This window comes from Sesamum indicum, linkage group LG7, assembly GCF_000512975.1.
Source record: "Sesamum indicum cultivar Zhongzhi No. 13 linkage group LG7, S_indicum_v1.0, whole genome shotgun sequence".
Lineage (NCBI taxonomy): Eukaryota > Viridiplantae > Streptophyta > Magnoliopsida > Lamiales > Pedaliaceae > Sesamum > Sesamum indicum.
Genome location: NC_026151.1, coordinates 3008921 through 3035349, shown reverse-complemented (window position 1 = coordinate 3035349; position 26429 = coordinate 3008921). Strand labels below are relative to the sequence as shown.

General features: G+C 34.4%; 4 protein-coding genes across 8 annotated transcripts; 1 reads left to right on the top strand and 3 right to left on the bottom strand.

Annotated features, from left to right (window-relative positions):
• On the bottom strand, nt 4546–9993 carry LOC105166052. Of its 3 annotated transcripts, none has more exons than XM_011085269.2 (13): nt 9590–9993; nt 9154–9442; nt 8000–8322; nt 7774–7866; nt 7600–7690; nt 6829–6922; nt 6587–6684; nt 6358–6427; nt 6054–6157; nt 5846–5959; nt 5485–5561; nt 5342–5386; nt 4546–5257 (listed from the first exon to the last, which is right to left on the bottom strand). In XM_011085269.2, exons 2-13 carry the CDS (start codon nt 9421–9423, stop codon nt 4777–4779), a joined length of 1860 nt encoding a protein of 619 aa, XP_011083571.1. In that variant the 5' UTR covers nt 9424–9442; nt 9590–9993; the 3' UTR covers nt 4546–4776. The 3 variants fall into 3 exon arrangements, with proteins under 3 accessions (XP_011083571.1, XP_011083570.1, XP_020550957.1); XM_011085268.2 differs by having other exon boundaries at nt 9154–9473; nt 9590–9992; XM_020695298.1 differs by lacking the exon at nt 9590–9993 and having other exon boundaries at nt 8000–8338; nt 9154–9287.
• LOC105166051 (peptidyl-prolyl cis-trans isomerase-like) lies at nt 12230–12971 on the bottom strand. The gene has a single exon (XM_011085267.2). It carries the CDS (start codon nt 12925–12927, stop codon nt 12409–12411), a length of 519 nt encoding a protein of 172 aa, XP_011083569.1. The 5' UTR covers nt 12928–12971; the 3' UTR covers nt 12230–12408.
• On the top strand, nt 16854–19457 carry LOC105166050 (F-box protein At5g67140). The gene is made up of 5 exons (XM_011085266.2): nt 16854–17031; nt 17130–17276; nt 17907–18042; nt 18769–18867; nt 18956–19457. The coding sequence occupies exons 1-5, from the start codon at nt 16934–16936 to the stop codon at nt 19166–19168; spliced, it is 693 nt and encodes a 230-aa protein (XP_011083568.1). The 5' UTR covers nt 16854–16933; the 3' UTR covers nt 19169–19457.
• On the bottom strand, nt 19868–25315 carry LOC105166049 (filament-like plant protein 7). 3 transcript variants are annotated; one of them, XM_020695525.1, is made up of 6 exons: nt 24962–25315; nt 24477–24724; nt 23829–24000; nt 21243–23709; nt 21108–21165; nt 19868–20593 (listed from the first exon to the last, which is right to left on the bottom strand). In XM_020695525.1, exons 2-6 carry the CDS (start codon nt 24579–24581, stop codon nt 20114–20116), a joined length of 3282 nt encoding a protein of 1093 aa, XP_020551184.1. In that variant the 5' UTR covers nt 24582–24724; nt 24962–25315; the 3' UTR covers nt 19868–20113. The 3 variants fall into 3 exon arrangements, with proteins under 3 accessions (XP_020551184.1, XP_011083564.1, XP_011083567.1); XM_011085262.2 differs by having other exon boundaries at nt 24477–24659; XM_011085265.2 differs by having other exon boundaries at nt 23856–24000; nt 24477–24659; nt 24962–25314.

Here is a 26429-nt window from a genome sequence, read left to right as displayed (position 1 = left end):
ACTAATGAAAAGCATAATTTGAGGGGGAGCACATGGTTCTGACTTTCTGATCCTCTTCTGTTGACGGTGAGAATTTGAATATTCATATTCTGATAAGAAACGCCGCACCGCCACGTACTTCTGACGGAGATACCAAACGGAAAACGTTACGTCAAGCCACTTAAGAACTAATAAACACAAATACAAATTGATTGGATCTTGCAGTCCCTTGGGAAGTGGGATTTATTATTGGGATAATTCCACTCCCTTTTCTTAAAATTTAAAAATGATTTTACTTTCATTTTACGAGATTTGATCTAATTATGTAAAAAAATTATATAATATAAAATTACATTTACTATCCCTGAAGTTTGCTTTCGTCTAACAAATGAATTTATTCGTTAATCAAGATTCACTCAACTTGTTGATATTAACAAAACATGAAAAAATAATCTATATTTATGTTTGATTGACTTATTACTGATTTATTGCAGGTCAAATAAATATTTTTATAACTGAATTACCCTCATACATCTCCATGTGTTAATGGATCAGAGGTCTATCTTGCCGTTATAAGGATAATTTAATCGAAAAAAAATTATTTGTCATGCAATAAGTCAATCTAGTGTAATTACACCAAACTTTAGAAAAAGTGAATGTAATTATCACCATTTAATATAATTATACGTAAATTTTTAGTAATTTGAAAAATTATATCTAGTACCTCTAAATCTGCTTTAATCTAACAAATAAGTTCATTCGTTAGTCAAAATTCACCGAATTTGTGATATTAACAAAAAAATCAAATAAAAATTTATATTTACTCATTATCGATTTATTACAGGTTAATTAAATCTTTTTATGATCAAATTATTCTCATACGTTTTCACACATTAATACATGTGATGAGGTATATTTTCACAATATTAGGATAGTTTGGTTGGGAACTGATAATTATTTAATTTAAATAAAAATAGATAAAAACACACTTGACTATTAATAATAAGATACATTCACTTGAATGCCCTAAATATATGGATCAATTTGGCTTAAAATTTTATAAAACTATGATGTTTATAAATTAATACTAGATTAGTATAAATTAATCAAGTACAAAATAGTTATTTGAATGTATAAATAGTGTATTGATTTAGCAAGAGTTTATAAATTCAATAATCAAATTAATGACTAAAAATGCATTTTTGGGTATTAAAAATTTACTCGCACCAATGTTCATACTCACGGATATTTTAATATATAGACTCTATCCGTCATAAAAAATTATTTCAATAGGTATGTGTCCGAGTCTGGATCTAGATATTGCCTACCAATTGATAAGCCCAATGTGTTGGACCTAGAGTTAGGTTAAAGGGTTGAATAGAATTATTGTTTCGGAGAAACAATTATCTTATCAACCCTCAAATTACCCTTAAAATTTTGAAATCAAATTGATTATTTTATTATACGATAGAGGGTATTGGCCAAACTAATAATCAGACCAATTTTGTCAAACAAAAAAAAAAAAAAAGAAAAAGAAAAATTTAGGGACTGAAATCGAGGATACGAAACATTATGGACCAAAATCGAAATTCCACCCACATAAAGGGTGGAACAATGTAATTAACCCATGAATGACATGTACACTATTTGATAGTATGCATCCAAAACAATTGTCAGATCAAATTTTTTATTTCAAATCTTATTGTATTTTTTATTTCATTTAAAATCACCACACTACATGCAAAATTTATGTAATCTATTTTATCTAGAAAAAAAGTATACATATAGCATACATATATATTGATGCTCATGTAAATAAATTAGCCCAAAAATATGCAGTGACCATAAAGGAAGAACGAGTTCATGAAAGGCCAAAGAAAATACATGACCCAAGAAACTTTCGAAGGGCAAGGAAACCTAGTCAGAGTAAGGGGGCCCATGATGCCCTAGAAATCCAATACGAATAAAGGCCCAATATGCCTGAGTGAGTTAGGTAGGAGGTGCCTCTAGAAAGTAAATTGACCTAAGAAGACCTAAATAACTCAGAATCGAGAAAAAGAGCACAAAGGCTCATAGGGCAGCCCAGGGGATGCAAATCCCCCAACCAACATAGAGGTCCAAGCACAATCAGGTTCATACCACGAGGCATCCGTGGATGGTCCAAATGACATTTAAATAGGACCTCTTAAACCACATCAACAGTTCAAGAGATCGAATAAAACATCAATTACCCAGACAAGGACACGTGGTAACTGAAGAAGAATGGCGAAAGACATCTTTATTCCTAAAGTAACCTCCAGGTAGAGAGGATATCTTTAACCACCTCAGCGATTCAAGAAACTCATCTGCTGTGAAAAATTCATTAGAGTTTTGGCCTCAATTACCGTTAGTTTATTTTATTAATTTGTAACGGAACACAGAAGGAATGTTATTAATTGCCAAGTTTAATTAATTGGTTCATAAGGGAACTCCATGTGTCTTGATTTTGCTGATAGGAGAAAATGACATGTTGGGAGTCTTGATCCCCTTTAACATTACGACATTTTCACTCCAGGAGTTGTCTAGGGGACCAATCCTTGTTGTCGCTCTAAGAGACTCCAAAAGGTCGGCTGAAGCGTTTTCTATACAGAACATACAATTCGTTGAATTTTGACATCCAAATAGAGCTTAGATTTGGATAACTGAAGGAGAAAACAAAAATAAAATAAAATGAAAAACTGGAGCATGTCATGTGGTTTTCTCCACTTGTTTTTACCATGATATGACTGCATGTACCATGGCTTTCATGTTACATCGGATGGAGACTCAGGAAATTATTCAAGTTCTTGTTTGGCTAAATTGGTGTGGCTTTGATTAGACATGTTAACTATTTGACATGGGTCAATTAAGCTTATCGACTTGTCTTTTTACTGTACCTGATTGGCGGGCTAGACAATAGTAAATTTGTGCAATATTTGGTTGGGATTATTCAGAGTTAGAATTTTAATAGTATGAGCTATTAATAACATATGTAAAACGCGGAGGTGGAGAATCAAATCTTTGCTTTAATCTATACTTAAGATGTATATATAAATTTAGGATAAATACTATTTTTAGTCCCATAAATTAGGTCTATTTTATTTTTTGTCTTATTCGTTACAGAATTAGCAATTTTTAATTTCATAAGTTATAAACATTAGCACTTTTTGGTATTATTTTATTGGGGGTGTGATCAAATTAACCCAAACTTTTATTTTTTAAATGTTTTATATTCACTTTTGGGCTGGTTTAACCAACTGTATATAAACACAAATACCAATAAAAGTATTTAGTCATGGAGTGAGCCTGGGGTCTGATTATAGTCGGAACGAGCGAGCTGGGGGCTGGTCCAGATGGGTTTTAGATTCAATTAAAATTAAATGAGACGAGTTTCAAATTCAATCAAACTCGCTCCATACCCGTCTTGTTGTGGACAAAGGGAGAGAATGGAGGGAAGTAAGAATCCCACATCGGGAGAGGACAAGCAGAAGCGTACATGGTGTTTGGTTTAAAAAATGGTGGAGCGGTAATGAAAAGCATGATCCTTCAGGCAAGTTTTAAGGGGATGTGATGAGTGGTAAATGCTCGCAACAAGAGATGCGAGAGGGGCGTCCGCTCCAAGCCTGGTTACGACAACTGGGACGCCCACTTCTTAACCAATCTGATCCCTGTTACTTGGTCATACCTATCAACACCCTCCCCCCAAACAAATCCTTCATTAATTAATGAGGTTATCTTTTAGAACAGGAAATTTAGGTTTAGGATTAGATTTTGTGTGTCGGGAAAATTACACTTGAAGTTAATTTTGGGTCAGAATTAAATTTGGTTAGTACAAGTGTTAAAATTGGGTTTAAAGATGTTAAATATTGAACTGAATAGATCAAGAGTGTAAACAGTTTATAAAAAATTAGATATTAAGATCATACCATAAAAAGCTTAAGAAGCAAAATTAATTATAACACAATGTATAGGGATCAAAAGTGTAATTTACCCTTTTACGAATCAATACCAAATGGAGGGTTGATGCAAGGGGGGTGTTTGATGAAGAGAGTCATGCTTTAACTTTTTCAAAGAAGTGAATAAGTGATTAAGATATAAAAAGAAAAATGTTTGGAGGTAAATATTACCCGTTTATTTGTGAAATTACGTAAACACCCTAGCAGGTAGGTAGATTTTAATAATTGTTGAGTATTTTTTATATCTACAAAAAATAATTAAGACAAAGAAATAATAAGCATGTTCTCACCAACTTAAAGGTTTTAACTTAAATTAATTTAATTTTAAGAGAGACATAATTAGAAGTTGTATTTCAAAACACCTGCATTTAACTTAATTTTGTAAGCTATAATCTAAAAAGCATCTAATTTAGGTTTATGCAAACACCCCAAATTCGAAATTGGGAATTGTTGAAAATTTCCATAACAATCCGGATGAATATTTGCTTTTGATTTATTGCTGTTTTCTTCCAACAGTAGCAAAAGCAAGAATTATGGCATTGAGCGTCTGCCTCTGCATTTCTCCTCCTACTCTATCATCAAATAGCCTTTATTTTCCATCAAAGAGTGGAGTCGGGACGACGACTTTCCATAAAACGCAGAATTTTCCTCCAGATACAAAATTTTTAATATATAAAAATAACACGCGATAGCATATTACTTACGGTATGGCTATGTTGTTCCAAAAAAATATACAACAGTCATCAGGCTATATACACTAGGCCCCGAAATTCATATACTTTGAGCTGAATCAAATAAAAGAATAAGCACTTCATCTGAGATCTCACCTGGGAACTGCAAACGACGAATCTAGACCGTCTAATATATCCAGAACATCGCCCTGTTGATGTTTCATTCCTCGTCGAGGGGAGCTACCAGTGCTCCTACTCAATGCAAAAATCTTATTCTTCTTCTTCTTTGCCATCACAAATTCTTGGCTTTTGCTAAGTCCCGGAACGAACTTCCTTCTTTTCATGACATCTTCCAGAAGATCTCTGTCCTCGGATGAGAGCTGGGTTCCATGCATTCTGCCGTTGTTGCTCCTGCTTAATGTTTCAGAAATGCCGTTTGATCCTTTGTTAGTTGGGGAACGTGCTGGTTGAGCTTTGAGTCCGTTGTCTCTGTATCGTACGAGGCTTATGAGACGGTGAAGCAAAGTTACAAGCTCAAGAATCCAAGACTCAACCTTGCGCTTGTCAGCATGGTAGAGGGTCTGCAAGCGGATCAAGTTGTTTTGCGAGCTTGTTTTCTTGCCGAATTCATTACTGTTGAGGAAGAAGAAATGGAGATTGCGTTTCAACAAGGGGATGGAGATTTAAGAGAAAATTAAGAAATTTTGACTGACTTACCCTGTGTTGGCCCACTCTCCGACCCATCCGAACCCTTGATGTGCCCTGAAAAATTTGAGACAAAGTTGATGAGGTAGAATGAAGGGAAGACAAAACATTGCCGAATTCATTTTCGTTTGTCAAACAGTGAAAAAGCACCATACTTAGTAGTGTCTGTTGCTACCGGGACGAGCCACTGCAGAGATTTTTCCATTTCAGCTTTGATTTGAGGTACTGTCAGCTGCAAAATGTACAATGAAACAGCTAAATCTAGAGACCCTATAAATGTGAAATTAAAATGACATGCACAAAGGTCCTCTAAAAGATCGAGGATATCGGCAAATCTAGACATGATTACAAGAAACCTAAAAAACGGATGCAATTTTCGAGCAATTTAAACTAAAACAATTGTGCAAGACAAAGTTCTCTCTGTATTGCCCCAGTAGTGTTCAAGATCCAAACACAGCTTAAAGGAATAGTGAGAAAAGGAAAAGGCAATAAGGTGAAGTCGCTGGGAGAACATACCTCTTCCTTCTCGTCGGTCTGTAGTCGGGAGCGAAGGGCAGCCTTGACAGTTGGTGGCAAACCATTGTACAATGTATCTCTCATGCTCGGAGGAAGAGAAGTTGGGCGTGAAGCCTTTAATAAAGAATTCAATCAAGATGAAGTTCTATTAGTGAAAGCAAACAAACATGTGTTACATTGAAAGAACTAAGGTCTTTGATGAACTCACAACGTTATCGATTTGAGTGATTATGTTAGCATAATGTAAAGCGAGACCGGCAACACCTAGTCTTTCTGGTTTATTAGCAGAAACCTTTCCGGGTGGCTGCAACCCTGCCATATTAATGAATAAAAAGTAAGAGAGGTTTATTATCTAAAGTTCATTATCAACACAGCAAAAAAATGATGTTTAACATAAAGGACTCAAGTCTTCGGTTTCCAAGCAACTGATATTATCCCACTTTTCTTGATATGAAGAGGATAAGTACAAGAAAAGGAAAGGAACAAATAATATAAAAAACACGTATTCATACCATTACTTCCGAACACATCTGAAATTTCTTGATGAATGAAGGTGACTATGTCAACAAGTTTCTCCACAATCTACAGGTTAGATATGAGGTTGAATTAGCGCTGTTCATTATATTAATTTCATGATTCTATTTTCCAAATTACCTAAACGATCAGAAGATAATGATGTAAGCAATCCAACATGATCGAGAGCAAGTGCTCCTCAAAATATGAATGTGAAAGTTTAAGTACCTGCTCCAAACTTTTAGACCAAAGAGATTTCTTTTTCAAGCTCCTTACAAGTTTGCGTTGATGTTTTAGCTCACTTTGTAACATTGCGAGAGACTCTCCTACAATTACGAAAATATATGTTAACAAATTAAGATAACTCACCTTTTGCCAGAAGAGGTCCGAGGCAGACACAGAGTAACAGGGTATGCTAAAGCTATAATCAGTCTGACAGGAGTTTCCTTTAAATTACGGAAACATCAAACCTTTTCGAGGAAGGTGCAATGAATCTACTTCCTCTAGCTTCCGCTGATAATCTTGCTCAAATCTGTCCAAAGCATGCAACTCATGATACAATTCCTGCACATGCAGCAGCATTGAGCTTTTCATCACTAATAGACAAAATTGAGGCTTCAACTTTTCAATATATGAACAGTCAAGAGATGTAAGTATTATCTTTAATTAATCGCACATGGCTGGTTTAAAATTTGAGTTACCTACAAATCATTAGTTTTTTTTGTGTTTATTTTCAAAGTTTCATATCATCAATCATGTGTAAATTTATTGGAGGCGTACTTATTCAACTTCAACAAATCAGCAAATACGTTGCATATGCCTACCGTAGTTGTCATTATAACAACAGTGGAAATGCATATCTTGGGTTAGAAAGATAAAACTATTGTGGTAGTTGACAGAGTATTTGTTATATAAACGAAAGAGAATGTAAAAGTTTCAAGCACACAATTAACGAGCCTTTTCCCTCTCTTCTTTAACTAGAAAGGTCAGCTGGCCTGTGAGGGCAAATGTTTTCACAACGTTGCGAGCAAACCTTGACAGAAGAAATGCCTAACATGTTCTACTATAGGAAATGGCAGTACATTTTAACAAAACATTTAGAAACAGAATAGTATATTACAGAAATTCAGTGTGCGGAAATATGGAAAACATGAAATCCCAAAACTAGTGTGCTGTAGGCATCCAGTAAGAAAATGGAGAACACGACAGTAATAGAACCTATAGGAGAGGATTTTACTCACAGAGGTATGTTGGGCCAAAGTGGTCAGTTCTTGCATAGTCATTTCTGCCTCTTCTCTTGGCTGTTTATTAACTTCGGGATCTGAGTCCAACCTAGCAAGCCAAGAGGTGTTTCAGTGAGTGTCGTTCTTCGGGACCGAAATGAGTAGGCTTATTTACAGGAATTGTTCACTTACTTAGAAAAAAATCTATCTAGATTGTGCCATTGTGGGTCTTTACACAGATTTCCAAATCTAATTACCTCGCGAGAGAAAACATCAAATTCATCCCTGCATAAGTATGAAAATAATTAACAAAAGAAAAACAATTCTAACGGGGGTGATGAATCATAGGGGAAATTGGCGGGGCGCAGATAGAGAAAGAGAGAGAATTGTAAGCAAGAATAGACAAATAGCTTGATACCTTTTGTCAGCAGCTGCAATCCTGAGGAGCTCATCCATATCTGTCGAAACCAGCTGTCGCACTCCTTCTGAATTCAAGATTTCCTTTTTTAGAAACTGGACATTTTCTTCAGATAGAGACTGCAACAAGTTTGCGCCTTTGGCTATGGTATTGGCAACTTCGAATGCAAGTATAGAAATTTTATTTCCCCTAGACGTCACTCCAGTCGTAAATCCACCAGAATTCAAATTTGTCATGCTGCTGCCTAGAGTATCTAGAACTTCCACTGCTTTCTCTAGCCCTACTATACCCGCCTTTCCAAGAAAAGATGTCGTTTGAGGTGCCTATCATAAAAAACAACTAACCTTAATGTCAGTGCAAAACATTTGGAGCTTTGATTCTTTACTAACAAGTAAAAGAAATGACATATAAGATTAAAGGAAAAGTACAAGCAAGAAAAAGTGTTTGTGCTATCATCTTAGTCTCTCTAGAGAAGCAGTAAATGACAATAGATGCGAGGAGCTTGTGTCACACCGACATAGCCATATTTGCAATAATAGATGGCCCATTCAGAGTTAACGATGAACCTACAGAAATTGCTGCCAAAGATGATTACACCTCCAAAATTTGGCTCACACAATCAAAGCACTGATGCAGTTAATCTGGTTAGTAACAGGCCCGGTATTTCTAAATGATTCTCCCTGACTTTGGTAAATGCATGGTCTAGTCTGCAGACACAGAAAAGAACAGAAATAACGAGATTGTTTGCGGATGGCGACTCACATCCACCATGAATCAGTCTGGCTTAAGCTCTTTCCCAAGGCTATAACAAATGCTTATTCATTCTCATAAGATTAAACTATTATTCAACCATCAAACATAAAAACAAGCTTGCAGTATCACAATCGAAATTGTCCAATACAACCACTTTAACTTGATCAAACTATTCCCTGTCTGCAAAGAACATCATAACTCATAACTACAATCGCAATTCTCAAACTTAGTCTATGAAATCCATCCCACCAAATCTTCAAACTCGAACCACTGAATTTTTTTCTCACAATCAAAATTGTGAACCCACTCACGTTCTTCACGCATCACATCAAGCTCAAAATCAAAATCGCATACGAAAGACACAAAAGTACGTAATCTACACTTATATCACAGATAGATACCTTATTGGCTGGTGTTCTGGCTGGCGTTGATGGCTTCAATTCACGGGAAATCGACAGGTTGAGCTCACCGGAATCATACAAATTATTATGCGGGCCCTTCTCAAAAACATCAATTTCATCATGGTATGTGTAAGAATCATCATTGTTCTTCTTCTTACCGAAACTCCCCATGGACTTCAGCTTCCCTGAAAACCCAGAACTCTTCTCATGCTCAACCTCCACTGATTTCCTACTTTTCTTTACAGTTCCTCCTGAACAAACCCCTCCCATTGTATACACAAATCCACACCTATTCACATACAAAAAAGAAGAAACAAAACCTTCAACCCAAAAAACAAAAGATAATCAGTTCCAGAGCATGCCCACCTGAAAATTTCACTCAATTAATCGCAAAAATCAAGAAAAAAAATCAAAATCTTGGAACGATTAATCATACCTGTCCAGAAATGGTCAGAGAAACGGGAAAGAAAGAAGAGAGTATACTAACTGGCAAAATGGCACTAAAACCGCGTGAAATGGGCGCAGCAAATCTGATTAGAGATTGGGATTGGATCAGATTTCATTAAACTAAATGGAATTCATTGAATTTAATGAACCCGGAAAAAGAAAAAAAAATTGCCCAAGAAAAAGGACACGGAATACGGGTCAGCAGCAGTGAACTCTTGACTTTCTCTTTTGTTTCCCACAAAAATAAAAATCTTTTCTTTCGTTTTTTCCTTTGTCAAATTTGCAAAACAAGTGGAAAAATTTATTGTATGGAGCTACTACTGCTACGGAGTCAGACCCCCGGCGGTGGTTGCTGTCAGTCGTCGGAGGATTTGGTTGACTATTCTGCCCCTTTGTCTTCGTCTCACGTAAATACTATAATCATATTACGGTTTGACCAGCTTTTTTTCCTTGTCTTGTTCTGTTTGAGGTCTCCTTTTTTACTTTTTCAAATCAAAGCTCTCTACTGTAGTGTTGGCGAAATCCTACTCTACGGTTCCATTTCTTTAAAATACATGTGAGGAGTAGGTTCTTTCAAAATTATAATTTATTTTTAGAGTAAATCATCACGACTTTTTTTTTTAAATTTAATATAATTATAGTTAATTTTTATTATTAAAAAAATTATAAATATTCTTGATTTTTATGAAATGAAATAATTTTTAAATGGGGTCTAGAATTGTTAATTCTCTTTTTATTTTTAATTAAAACTTGTAAAAGTATCGAACAGATAGATGAAAAATTTTGAAAACTTTTGAAAAAAGATATGCACTTAATCAATAAAAAAAATTCAAAAAATTTTAATTATAAATAAATTTATAATTCATAGTTTACATAATAAATGATGAAAATCTTACAGGGTAGACCAATGGGTAAACTACAAGAGAGCTCATTGTAATTTATCTTTAGTTTTATTTTTAAGAATTAATTTATTTCATATTGATATATTTTTAATATTTGAATGTAATAATGAATTGTCTCTGTAAAAATAAATAAATAAATAAAAATAATAGTCTGATTGGTATTAAAAATAAATAAATTTTCAAATAATATTATATGTTACTATTATTGTACACTATTTTAGTACCCTTTTCTCTCTAGAAGATTATGATTGACTGTAATTTTTTTCTTTATTTTCTCATTCTTTTTTTTTTAAAAAAAAAATAATCACAAGCGTTTGTTGAATTGGTTGGCATAATTTAATGTAATATAAATTAAAAAAATTACAAATCCCATAATATTTAAAGTGCTTAATTGTGATGAAAAGAATGCACCAAAAATGGAGTAAGAGATTAGGTACATCTTTGAACAAATCCATCAACCTTTAAACTATTCATTCTTCTAAATTAAAGAAACAAAAGTTAGTGAAGTCAATGTTCTATCAACACTTCATTTGTACTTTTTCCAAAATCAAAATCATAAGTCATCTTTTCATTTTTTGTTTTTTTATATTTCGTAACAAGAGAATATTGGGATTTACTGACAAATATCTTTAATATACGTTATTTTGAGGTGACGTGTAATTTAAATAAAAATATTACAAAACTTGTGAATGATATTTATCCATCAAAGCTATCATTTGAAAATGAATACTGCATAAAATATTCATAAGGAATTCCTCTATCAACTTATATTAGGGATTGGTTTGCAACACGTAAACGTATCAGAGGGAGTTGTTTCTGCACGATAATGTTCTAGTAATTAGTGACGTAGTATGAACTATTAGTCTCGATCTCGATAATTTTGAATATAATGTTATATTTTGAGAAGAAGAAGCGGAAAAAGCGTGTGTTGCATTATTCAGTCTGTCATTGTCAGAAACGCCCGAAACAACTAGGCAAAAGGGTAACAACTGCAATTTGACTTTTTCAGCTGTAAAACCATTCCCTAACAATAGAGTAAATAAACGTCATTTGAGGCAAGGTGACTTGTGAGAAGAGAAACGGTCAGACGTATCACGATTTCTTTAATAATCTGAGGAGGGAGGAGGAAAGTCGTACGTCTTTACTTGGATTTATTTATGGATGTATCGTTTTGTTGGGTGTGCGTGGTGGAGGGTTCAACCCACCCACACCCGATCCGGACGTCTACGCTCTACCCATTTCACATTCTTACTGTAGAAGAATTTGGGCTGCTTTTATTGAAATTCAGCCCAATGACATGGCCCATCATTAGTTTAATTTCATACGATTTCGATTTTTAGTATGGGCCTACAGCACTATACTTGATATAAAAAATATTATTATTTTTAATTGTTGTTAATAATTTTAAAATAAACACGAAATGCATTGTTATATTTAATTACTTTTAATATTTATAATGAAAATTTTGATTAATGAAATATATATATATATATAGTAGCTTAAACCCGGGACTGTTTGGACATTTTCTTGTGGGGTTTTTAGCATCATAAATTCCAAAAACTCTTTTATAACTACAGAAGAAACTGTTACAAGATATGAAAATTTTAAATTATTTCAAAACTTAATCCATAAATTTTGAGGCCTTTTTAAAGTATTTTATAGAATTAAAAGTATAATTTTGTTAAAAGAGAATATGTTTAACTAATGAAATTATTATATTAAATCAATACCCAAAACAATCATATTTTTTCAATGGAAAATGAAAACACAAATTAACTATAGGAGATTTGGAGAAATTTGCAAGTGCAACTTCTCATTCCATCCACAATTAAGCTCAGATAATTCCACATAAGCAAACCATGCCCCACTTTATTGGGATCGCTATTATTACCACTCTTCAATCAACTCAAGCCAGCTGACCGCAGTCAGCAATCACTACGGGCTTCGCCGTTCGCCCGGAAGACGATCCCACCTTCTCAACACCCTTCACCACGTCCATCCCCTCCACCACCTGCCCAAACACCACGTGCTTCCCGTCAAGCCACGCCGTTTTTGCCGTGCAGATGAAGAACTGCGACCCGTTCGTGTTTGGCCCCGCGTTCGCCATCGACAGGATTCCCGGCCCCGTGTGCTTCTTGATGAAGTTCTCATCCGCGAATTTCGAGCCGTAGATGGATTCTCCTCCCGTCCCGTTCCCCGCCGTGAAGTCGCCCCCCTGGCACATGAACCCCGGGATCACCCGGTGGAAAGTTGAGCCCTTGAAGTGGAGTTTCTTGCCGGAGCGTCCCACGCCCTTCTCGCCTGTGCAGAGGGCGCGGAAGTTCTCCGCCGTGCGAGGCGTCGTTTCGGCGAAGAGCTCCATCACGATCCGTCCGGCGGGTTGGCCGCCAATTGTGATGTCGAAGTAAACCTTAGGGTTTGCCATTGCAGAGAGGTGAGTTTGTGCTGTGCGTTTTCTTGCAACTGTCGTGGAGTTTATATAATGTGACTGGCGGTGTAAAAATGGGTTAAATAGGGTGGGGCCAGCAGAATAAGCATCACGTAGAGGGCACGCCAAACGGGCCCACAGTAAAGATGCATGCAACGCGAATCCAGTAAAGTTGCATCACCAATGGTCCAAAATTGATTAGCCTTTTTCTGTGTATTTTTATTTAAATAATAATTTATATATTTTTATGGAAAAAGAAGTATTTCAACTGTTTTTTAAATTATTTTTTATTTATTACTGTATCATTCAATATATTCAAATTTAAGTACTAATCTAACACATAGATAAACTTATTTACTCAATTTTTTTGTTAAACTATTTTCCACTACTTTATTTTAACCTAACGTGCCTTTTTTTAATTTGATATTTATTTAATATTTGCAATACATTATTAATAAATTTAATTGTAATATTACGTACAATTTATGCATTTATATGATATATTTGTAATTGAGTTTATTACTACGTTGTGAGTTTTTATTTAAGGCATAAATTTATCATAGCGGTGAAATTCTTTACAGTTATTTAAAGAGACGCTATCTTTCTTGATTAGGTACACTGAAAAAATGAACTTTTCTATTAAGAATTTTATACGAGTGCTAAAAAATATAATTTAAGATTTTGGTAACGTAACTGAAAATGAGTTATTAGTCTTTTCGATGCGTACAAATAGGATGTAATATTGTTGTACGCTAATGGGATTCAATAAATAAGTTATAATCAACAGTCAATATTTCACTAATAAATACATTATGATCACCTTATTTGAAAAATAATTATAAACACAAATCATTCAATTTTTACGACACTTATATATAGTTGAATGGGAAAAATGATGTATATGTGCATGTGGTTGCTCGTTCAATGGCTCAAGTATGGTGATGAGTGTGTATAGAGTGTTTGTGATAATCGGTATAAAATACTTAAAGACTTGGTAAATTATAATGAATTTTTCTCATTGTTTGAAAAATTATTAGTACTCGTTGATTTTAAAGGTTGTTTAACAATTAGTTTAATTTGTTAGTTTTTATTAAATTTTCATCCATTTTTTTAGATAAAATTGATCAAAATACCCTTGTGAACTATGAATTATAATTTTATTATTTTTTAAAAAATTTTGAATACTTCTTTTCTATAATTTTCATTCATTTTGTTGGAATTTCTTTTAACACTAAAGGTAAAGTTGATCATTTCAAACATCCGACAAGACAATACATAATTTTATCAAATATCATGAAATATTTATAATTTTTTAAATAATAAATAAATATTCATAATTATATTAAATATCGGGAACTAGTTCTAATTTGCCCAAAACATTATGTAATTGTTAAGAAAATTTGTACTCGAATATGATTCGATCGAACCAATCCAATCATATGATAAATATATTACACTTATTATATAATGGATTTAAATTTGATCAAGTCGAATTTGAATAAAATTTCGTGCTCAAAAGCAGTCAAATATTCGGGAAGGGTGATGATGAGTGGCTTACTTTTTCCCAAGTTGAAATGGGGATGCATCAAAAATAAAAACGCAACTGGCAGATAAGGCCAGACTGTGGCCTTTGTATCCTTTTCAAGTGATGGGGTAAAGCCTCTAAATTCGAATTCAAGCCTCCACACCACACCACTTAAAAAGTCATCTCGTTAGGGAGGGAAGATCTTGGAGCTTAAAAGCCACTTAAGCTACTCATTTGCAAATAATGTGGAACACTTTGCCTACTTTTTTACATCTCTTTGCTTCTACGATTCTCAAATACTTATATATTTTTTACTACTGCTTAGTTCTCAAATAAAAAATTAACCTCATTTTATATCTAAAAAAAATTAGTTTTTTAGGTGATTTTTTTTTTTACTTATTTGGAAGGAACTATAATTTCCAATATACGAAATCCGGGAAATTAATTAGATAATTAAATTTAAAATATTAATTTGGAAAGTGAAATAAAAAGATAATATTTGTAGTGTGTTTTAATGAAAAAGGTATGTATTAAATATTGTTATTCTGTATTGTTGCGTCAAATGCAGCCACATATTCCAGACGTAAAGTACGTACACCATAGAATTAGATTCTCATATGCATTATGGTAAGAGAGTTAAAATTACAATTTCACTCTTCCCATAACGCTTCTTCTATGGTTATTATTCTCCTTCTGAAGGGCAAATTAGACATATTGCACCCTCATTGGATCCAACGGCTATCCTTATGAGGAAATTCCTTTGATGCCCTCATCCTCATTCATTATCCCTCATCATGCTAAATTATATTTTTACTTTTTGAAATTAGGCTAAAACACATAAAATACTCCCTATTTTTTATTAAAATTACAGTTTGACTCCTTAAAAGTTATAGTTGTAATTACAATTACACTCCCTATTCAAAAGCAAAACTTACAGAAATACCTTATACCTTCTGAAAAATATTGCCTTGGAGGCGTTTAACTATAATTTTACAAAAAAATAAAGAATATTTCTGCATTTTGTCATAACCGCAGTAGGTGTTAATGTAATTTACTAAAAAAAGAATGGCAGATTAGCAGGAGTCACATACGTGGCACATGATCTTTAAGTACTTGATTCGAGGGAAATGGTCACATGAGGTAACCCTTTTTTAGGGAAATTTGGCGTAAAAATTTTATTTTTGGTCCCATTATTTATTTTTACATAAATAAAAATACTAAGTTTAATTAAATTTATTTATATTAGATACAATTTAACGTCTTTTATTATTTTTTAATTTGAATTATTATTTTATTTCAAAAAATAATAATACACTTTGATGTTTCCTCCCCTAGAAAAAAGACTGAAAAATGAAGGTAAAATACCAACCTAATACATTTTTTATTTTGATTCAAATCAATTATTGGTCACACCATATCGTTGGACCCCACCTTTATATCTAGATTGACAATCAAGATTCAATAAGACAATCGAGAGTGGCCGACCGACACGAGTAAAATGTCCATAATGCCCCTCAAATATATGGACGCAAATTGGAAAAAGCATCCAAGGTAAGGGTGCATATGTCATTTCAGCCTCCTCGTAATTAATATGAAAAAAAAATTACAAATATCCATCTCACGACAATAAAAAATGCCAATGAGATATTGCTCGGATGATAAAACTGAAGCCTTCTAATCAAAAGTCCGTGTCGCATGAATTTAAGTGTTTAATTAATCATAATAGCTTGTTATTTTTATGTCTGAATTTGAATATACTGAAATAATATTTCTTTGCACCCCTAAAAATACCTAAGTCGCATTCACCTCTTAAAATATCAAATTAACAAAAAATATTGCGTAAACTTTTAAGCAGCTATATAAATACTTTACAGTAATTTATATTGTAATAAATTTATTTTAGGGATGTAAATAAATAAAAGCATTTTCCTCTGGGAGGTGAATGCGACCACATGCATACTTTAAAGGTGGAATTGGAAACGGTATCTAATCCTTTTTGTTATTTTTAAGGTAAATTAAAATTACCTTTTTTAAGATTTGACATAATAATAAATATTTTATTATTATTTAAAAATTATAAATGCAGTCTTAATTTTAACGTCCGTCTAGCAATGATCGCATTCCAAACGTATTTTTATTTAAAAAAATTATTATAATTATGTTGAATTTTAAAAAAAGTATACTTAATTCATAATATTAATATTGATACTTCCAAAAATAGAGAATCTAAGAAGGTAGTTTTATAAGTGAGCAACCAATGAATCGAAAGATTCTGGCAGGGTAGATTAAATATAGTGAAAGAAAGTAACGTGACAAGAAGATGACGACACCTTGTGCTCATTTCATCCACGACTTTTCTCTTGTTTTCATCAGCCTACGTATTTAATTCAATTTTTTCCACCCATTCTCTGTTTAGACTGTTTTCCTTGTTATTCCCCCTTCTTCTTCTCCTCCTCCCCCAATTCTTGGTTCGACGACATGAGGAGAGGAGTTGAAGAAGCAGAAATTGATCGGCTGCCCAGTGATTTATTAGCCCATATCTTTTCGCTGATCACTTGCTTCAAAGATTTGGCTCAGTGAGTCCCTTCTTCTGGAAATGCATTTCTTTGGTTGAATTGAATTGTGTGTTGTTTATGTGTGAAAATCTGTGTTTTTTCGTGTGTATATGGATTAGGGCTAGTAGGGTTTGCAGGAAATGGAAGCAGGGGGTGGAGGAGTCTTTGGCCCGGAGAGAGAAGCTGAGTTTTTCAGGGTGGAAAATGGATGATGAGTCCACCACGCGACTGGTGTTCTTGGCTTACAGTCTCAAGGAGCTTGACATGTATGATTTCTTGTTGAGCTTTACATGAGTATATTTGTATGTCTGGATTGATAAATGGAATTTTGTGTTGCTTTAAGGTCTTTTGACTTTTGAGTTTGATGCTCCTAAATTCCAGTTCTAAGTGTGGAATCTGCATTTGTTGAGTGGAACTAGTGTAGTTTAAAAATTTTGTGGTGACTGTTAATTCTAGTGCTAAGATTATAATGGATTATGTAACTGGAACGTGGACTGTTTTGGGGATTCTTGATTGGAATAATATGTATGATGGTGAAGTTTTTTGTATTAGAATCTTCTTGTTCTTTATTTCTTGGAGCTTGATGGTTGTTTGGATGAGAGTTGGAGTAGTGTTGAAGATGCGTCTGGATGAGATGCAATCAGGATGATGGGATCACCTAAATAATTGCGATGTGCATTAGTTTTTGGTGTGGCGGTGCTGGCTAGGCTATGGGTGGTTATTTACAATTGAAATATGTGTTATCTCATATTAATAGTAAAACTATTTATAAAGGGACCGAAAGAAAGAATACCTGTAAGTCTGCATATCTAAACGAAAAACAAAATGACTACTCATTGCTGTGGTGGCAAGTAGAGATGCATCAGTTAATGATATTGATTCCTATGAAACTGTAGATCGAGGAGTCGATGGGGTTGTCAAATAACTGATTATGGGCTTCTCCAATTGTCCATGGCAAAATGTGTTGGCAATCTATCTTCAGTTTCTCTGTGGGGTTCAACTGGAATCACGGATAAAGGAGTTATTCAACTGGTATGCAGTCAATTCTTTCTTGCACTGAAGAGTATGTCAGAGCAGCAATAATGAAGTAAAATTCATTGATAAAGTATGGTGTTTTGTTGCAACATTTTGATGTTTCAGTTTGAGCAAGGTTTTTGCCATTTGATTAAAGAATATCATGTCATGAAGTGATATAGAAAGTTCTTTACTGCTTCAAAAAGCAAGATAGACGTACATAATTATATAGACTTCTCTTGAGGTTTGGTATATTGCAAAAGGCATTGGACCCTGGTTTTCATATTGTACTTATTGCCGTTCTGTTGTCAAGGAAGAATCTGTAAAATAAAATATGATCGCACAGGTTGTAGTGCAATTGAGAAACGTTTTGGTAATAAGTAATACGTACGTCGAAAGTATGTTGCTGGTTGTATTAAGAGAAAGGTGTATGGGGTAGATACTGTCTTTTCGGGGAATTGATTATTACCTTCAACTGCAATATGCTCATGGAGATGTGGTGTTCTTGTTTCCTTTAGAATTTCGCCTTTTGTTACTCATAAAGTAGATATAAAAAAAGAGCATGGTTGCATCGGCTAACTTAGAGCCACCTTTTCCCATGTTAATATCCAACAGTCTTCTCCAGTTCGCTGAGCAACGTGCAAATTTATAAATTAACTATCTACTGATCTTGATCCCCAATTACCAGCTTCACTCCATTTCATACTTGCCTACATTTATATATTGGTTTAATTTCCAATGCAGATCTCCAGGGCTACTTCTCTAGAACACCTCAACATTGGTGGTACATTTATCACCGATGCATCCCTGTTTGCCATTGCAGATAGCTGTCCTCGTCTGAAGGTACGCAAAACATTCTTGAATTTATCAGTGTAGCCTTACCTTAAAATGTGTGGACATTAACCAAGACACTAATGTCTTTTTTTGGCAGAGTCTTGTTTTGTGGGGGTGTCGACAAGTAACAGAGGATGGACTTATCACTGTTGTAAATAAATGCCGTAAACTAGAGTCCATCAATGTGTGGGGTATGAGGGTGCCCCTCAACTGCTTCGTCGCCCTGCTCACGATTAAGCCAGCCCTTCAAATTCAGCCTAAAGGAGTTGTGTTGCACGAGGATAGGTTCCCTATTTGGCCTATCTACTGACAAAGCAATCTTTTTGTACAGAAGAAACTGCATATATTTCTCAAATTTATTGGTGATCGATCACAATGGCGTGTACAGGTTGATCAACCTTGTATTTATAGATTCAGGAAAAAATAAAAAATAAAACTTGTGAGCTATTAGAGAGTGATTTTTCAGTTTTTATCTTCGCTGGGAATGACTGATTTTATGGTTGGATTGTGGTTGTGGTCGGGCCAGTTTACCTTTTCATGCCTAAGTATTGATGTATGTGCTGTATAAAAGATCCAATTCAATAAAGTATTGCTTAATCTTTTTTTTTAAGTAAAATAATAATAAAATTTTTATATTAGTTTAAAACCATGTATAGAGCTGATTTCACTATTTTATGATTTGATTTTGAACAAATGTATTGCAATCAAACTCCGTGAATTATGATGTTGACACACATATTTGAAGTTGAAAAAGGTGTATTTGATAGTATTGTTCAAGAAAAATGATTACCCTATTAGTATACAAGCACAAGAATGAAGCCTATTTGATTATGTTATCGGTTTTAAAAAACGTAATTAAACCCAAATACTTTTGTTTATATGTTTTCTCATACACAATTTTATTAACTTATCATAATATATTCTCATATTCGTACTAAAATTTATACAAAATTGAAATCACATGTTTTCCACTAAAAATGAAAACATAAACAAAAAGGTTGGAAATCAGGTGAAAGATTGAAGCATGCTTTTCACTAGCTTTCTGGAGGCACTGATGGAACTTCTGACCTTTCTTTTGTGGTTATATTTACATCAAGATACAGTGATGCACACAAAAACTTGCCAACCTCTCTCTCTATATATATCCACTCCTCTAATTAGACAAAAATACCATTTCACATACCCAGCACAGGTAACAAACAACAAGAATCAAAATCCAATTCCTCGAGTCAAATCATTATTGCAGCAATGCAGCCTATGAGAAGGATGTTTTTAGGCTGTTACCTTTCTTTCGTCGCCTAAATAGCCTCTTGAAGAAACTTCTTCCTCCTTTTTTCTTGCACGGGACAATATCCATGGAAGCAGCTGAGGTTTTACATTTCTCATCGTGATTAGTTCCGCTCGGATCAGTGAACTTGCTCGAAGATTCCATTGCTGCATTGGTACTAACAGCAGAACTGTCATTTCCGTTTTTAGTATCATTTTTGGTTCCCGGAGAAGCAACAAGTCGAGCCTTATCCTCTGCTAGCATTTTATCAAGTAGGGACGATCGCTGGCTAATATTTTTCCGGGGAGTTGAGAGGCTGGTAACAACAGAGTCAGCAGGGGTAGATATTACCTTATCAAAGAGAGCTGCATCGCTAGGTGAAGCCAGTGCCTTCAATTGCTTCCCAAGATTTAGGATGGTCTCTTGGCATTCAGCCAATTTTTCTGAAGCTGCGGTGATCTCCCAATCCTACATGATATTGGATATGAATTAATAAATTAAACCTGTTCCGAGTATACATCATAAGTTAATATGATGAGCAAATTTACTAATTTTAAGCAATACGATGTGTTTACCACAGAGTTTTTCACTTCTACTCGTTCATATCCACATAATTTAACAGATAAATATCTCAATATTGTCTCATTTTCTCGTTCCAAAAGTAAAGCAAGAGACTAGGAAACAGAGAAGTTTTTTTTACACGGAATCCAGTTTACTCTTTAGTGATACACGACCTAACAAGGCCTATTTTCTTTCAGTAAGCAAGTGAATGGTTTCTCTCTGTCCTGCCATTTATTGGTATTGTTCAATCAGTTCATTGGATATTACACCTGCATGAAACTTCGCTAATGTAGTGGACTTCTTAAAATTTTAAAATACCAGGAAGTCCAAGTGAATGCAACATTGAGATCGTGAATAAAAATTCGACCTCCACACATAACTTCTGGACACCAAATGTAAAAAATCGGACAGCATAACTTACATTTTGAAGTTGCTTTTCCCAGTGCTTTCCATTATCAGGAATTTCCTTGCTCGTCATGCTGAAATCACAAATTTAGAAAACAGTAAGGCAAAGGTAATATGTGTTTGCAAATGGGAAAAGATCACAAAAATGCACCTCTTTAGCTGTATCTTTAGGTCATGGCATGTTTCTTCAAGTTTTTTGCAAGAGTTAGTTCTATTTTCCAGCTCATGTTCTAAATGTAAAATCTTTTGGCAAGCTTTCCTCAGTTCATGATTGGTTTCCATAACCTGGGCCTGGAGGTCTTCTTTCATCATCTTTTGTTTTTCAATTTGATTTTCAGTTTTGCCCTCAGATTGCTTCATAATTTCCAACTGGGGGAGATGATTCTCAGTCTTGTCTTTGGATTCTTGAGGTTGAATCCTGAAGCATTCACCCTTAACAATTTCTGGCTGAAGTATGGCCTCCAAATCTACAGTTGAGGATTCCTTATTTGCCTCTTCTTTTCTAGGAGTCTGAAGTTCCTCCATTTGACAAGCACTGTTATCGGCACTCAGAGTAGAAACTATGGGAAGATATCGCATATCTTCTCTTCGGATATGCAGTCTGTTACATTCTGCATAGTGATTAGCAAATCCACCATCTACCTCACTCTCACTTCTTGAACCATCCAATTCATCCCAATCTAAATGATTTCTGATAGCATCCTTCATGCTCGAAACATCCTGAAGGGAAAAGCAGTGGTTTATTATCCATTCCAAGTTAGAACCTACTTGCTGAACAAACTGCTCAAGATCAGTTGTTCCGTCCAACAAATCATTGCAAGTTTGAACAAGTTGTTGCAAAATGGTAGAGAGTTCAGCAGTTTTCCATTGAAAAACTCGAACCATGTAACCTGTAGGGTTTTCTGCATTCTTATATGATAAAAGCTTATCATCCTTCCCTGAGAGAGATTCTGATGCACCATTGTCTTGTGATTGTATATTTATTCCTTCAAGGAGCTCAAGAACCTTGTGTACTGATATGCTCACATCTGACCGCAATTTCTTGATACTTCTCTTGGTGTTTGAGGAATCATTTTCATTTCCTTCATCAAATGCATCCAAATTCGATGACTTAATCGGTGATGGCGAAATAACATGTTCATTTTCCTTACATGATGCATCAGCAGTAGTATCTACATTATTGTCTGCCAAAGCAACTTTAATATCCTCTAGTACTTCCTGGGGGTTTCTTTGTGATGCATGACTATAATCCAAAAGCATTTTCAGCATATCACCAAGCCATCCAGAAACTCTATTGGCATCTATGTACTGAGACTGAATTTCCTGGCCCGAGATCAAAGGTTTTAATGGACAATTATTAAGTGAAGCCAACTCCATACCAGGTGCAGACGAAGAATGCCCATCAGGTTCTCTTCCTGAAGTACCATTAATCGTATTACCTTCCTCATGATGGGAACTTCCAGCTGAATAATTGGCAGATCCTATTGCTAACTTTTCCATCTCGGCAAAGTCATCCATGAGATTCATGTCTGAAGCTCCCACATTTCTGTGAAATGGTGCTCCGAATTGTTTCTTATTTTTAAAATGCTCAAGCTCTGATATCAAAGCAGAAGCCCAGGACTCAGCACAGCTGGCTTTGTCATCACTGCCCACATCAGATGAAGCTACCAGAGAATTTTCCTTCAAGAAACATAAGTCTTTGTCTGATTCATAAGTTGGTTGGCATTTTAGTAATTCTTCAACCTGTCCTTCAGTTCCTGATAACCTGGAAGCTAAATGAGCAAATGTGGTACTGGAAAACTGGAGTTCATTCGATTTCTTGTTAAGGGTATCCTTGAGAGGGTTTTTTTGTTCTTCCATTGTATACAACTGCTCAGTCAGGAGATCGATCCTCTTGCTTGGTGCATCAGGAGCCACTTCAACACAAAATTTCATTGAACTAGTCGGTGAATGATTTGATTTTCTTCGTCTAGTTCCAACTTGATCATTTCCAAGCATTTCAACTTCACTCTTCATTTTTGCCAAAGCAGCAGGGCCAGGCAGCCGTTTTCGGACAAGGAGTCGTAGTCTTTGACATTCCGATTCCAATTTTGCAATTCTTTTTACATTCTCTTCATGTCGCTTTCGAGCAACATCAGCTGTTCGGCAATTGAATTCTCTCTCCTCATTCCGAATGTCAAGCTCCTTCTCAAGAACACGAACCTCATACTTCAGAGAAGCTTTTTCTTTTTCAGTAGAGTCTACTCTCAACATAAGAGCATTAAAATCAGCCTCGAGTTGAGTTCTGTATTTGCTTAAATCTTCAATCACCATGTCCTTTCCTGATAGAGCTTTCATAAGCTGAGAATTTTCAGCTTCTAATTTGGCAAGCCTCTTACCTGCCTCTGCTAACTTTTCATCTAGAGCAATCTTTATTTTCTCAAATTCTTCCGACGCCCTTACGACTGCACCATGAACTCTTTTCTCATGCTCTTCCCGAACAAAACGCAATTGTTGCATACATTCCTTCAAAGCTGCATCCAAGTGGCCTATTCTTTCTTCCGAAGCAGCTTTCTGCTGTAAAACCTTATCAAATTCTTGCTTCAATGATATTGCTTCAGTCTCCGCTTTCTCCCATCCTATATATGCGTATTGAAAACTTGAGATATTTCACTGTGAAAATTTTCTAGGAAAAAATTTGAAAAATTCTTCCCTGGGTATTAATATGTATCGGTGGTAATCAGAGAAAAGAAATTACTTAGCATTTTGTTGAGCGGAAGATCACCTGCAATAGCTTCCTCTGCAATTTTCACCTGCTTCTTTGCAATATTATCCTTGGCATTGGACTCAGAAAGGGCAGAGGAAAGCTTTTCATTTAATATCCTAAGATCTCTCTCTAATTCTATTTTCTCATTCTGAAGTTTCTGTACCTGTAAAACCAATGTACAATAAGATTTTGTGTCTGCAACACTACGCAAATGCAAGATCCTAGAAACAGAAGTTTCTACAACCAAATTTATTCCGTTGGTTTCAAGTTGAATATAGTACTTTCTACAGGTTGAGTGGTTTATTCTTGTGCAGTGATCTCTGTATTCCTATCAATTCAGGCTCATTCTCATACCTTAGTCGAATAACATCTCTGTTATCAGTGTGAAGTTGACACTGTAACACTCAGGTCATTAAACATAAGTTCATTCAGAGGAATTCGTATGGTAGTTGAAAGAAAGAAAACCATCGCCTAAACGCTGGATAACAATCGATGATCACAGAAAAAGAAAAGACCAATTTGCAAGTGCATCATACATATGCAAAATGGAAAATAAAAAGTCCGATGAAATTCTTAAATTCTAAGTCCACAGCTGCAGACAATGTGTCAAGAAATATGTTAAGCAATTGACAACAAGACCTCAGTTACTTCTTCTTCAAATCTGCTCAAAGAATTGTTTGCTTTATCAGCTACTAATGTCTTCTCGGTAGATCTTTTCTTCCAGAGCCACGACTTCTGATCCATTTTGATTTTCAGTATCTTCCAGCTCAAAAAAGACTCGGAAATAGCAGCAACATTATCGAATACCAGACCTGGTCACTTCTAAAATATTCCACAGAAACAGTCACTAATCTGCACCAGCTACATTTCATCATAGAAGACAAGGACTGAACCAAAAACAAAAAAAGAGCTGAAAATCAAACAGTGTTTATCAAACAAAAATGGATATTGCTAAGCAATGAACCCTAAATAGTCAACAGGCAGCCAATGGATCGCTACAGACAACATTCCCCCAAAAAAAAAATATGCAGAGAAGCAATTAGTGAATCATTCTGCGGAGTAATATGACATCTTTAGCAAATAACTTGAAAATATTGACATTGATTAATTCAATTAGCACCTACCGGTCTTCCGAGAGAGGAAAATGCAGAGAGGTGGCTTCACTTGCGCGAAACGAAGAGCAAATCCTGCAAATACGTAGAAGATGATAGTGAATGTAGTGTGTGTTTATATGCAACTCTCTCTCTCTCTCTCTCTCTCTCTCTCTCTCTCTGGGGATGAGTGAGAAAAAGGGGGAGTGTGAGGGTGGATCTGAGTGTCGGGCGGGTCGGGATTGCTTGAAAAGGGACTTCGGCGGGTTACTTTTGAGCGGACGGAGCTGAAAGAGCGGGCGCGTCGGTGTCGCTTTCAATTTTTGATCAAATATCATCATTTCATGATTCATGTGACATGTCTTCTGTCCATCTCATAAACCAACCCCAATCCATACATACATTAAAACTGCCACAACGCCATTGTTTGCTTTTAAAATATGTTTTCATCTTTTTAAAAATTACAATCTATTATGATTTAATACAATAATAAATATTTTTTATTATCTATTAAGTATAAAATTATATATTTTTATGAAAGTCTATAATTATCAATTTTTTTCCCTTGATTGTATTTCTTTTTATTTTTTAAAATTAAAATTATAAAAAAATCAAATGAAATTGATAGAAAAAAGTAATAAATTATAAAAAAAAATATTCATTTAGTTCAAAAAAACTTAAAAAATAAATAAAATTATAATTTTTAATTCATAAGGCATTCCAGTCAACTTCACACAAAAAATTGATTAAAACCTAATGAAAACTAACGAATTTAGCTAGTTATTAGATGAATGTTAAAATCAATGGATGCTAATAATTTTTCAAACAACGAGAGGTATTTATAAGTATGTTAAACCTCATGAGAGCTTGTTATAATTTACCTTAAATAAAACTTAAGTATATAAGGACGCTGTACATAATTTTCATTATTTAATATTGATCGAGCATATCAAATATTAGTTGTGTGGTAAGATTGAGAATTTACATTCAGAAGAATTTTTTTTAATTTTTTTGGTTCAAATTATTGATATATTTAATTAGCATCAATATTGACATAGGGTGCCCACAGATATATGCACGACCCAAAGGACAATATACCCCATCATTTACATTAAAACTATTAAACCACCCCATATTTATGTACTTTTTTTATTTTGGTCGGATCAACTGATGTTATTAATTATACAAATTGTTCCATATGTGCCTTGTAATGGACTCAATTATGCGGAGAAATTATTTTAATAATATTAAAAAAATATAGAAATGGAGTTGTTTTGATTTTTTTGAAGTAGATAACACCGTGATTTTTAATCGCGATGCTGCCATATTTTATTTTTAAAAAAAAATAGCGACATATAATTTTGAATCGAGGTGCCATTTTTAAAAAATAAATAAATAAATAAAGATCACGATATTGTCCCTAATTTTTTTTAAAAGGAAAGATTCATCAATGGGGTCTTAATAAAAATATCAAGATTTATTATTAAGACCCAATTGATTA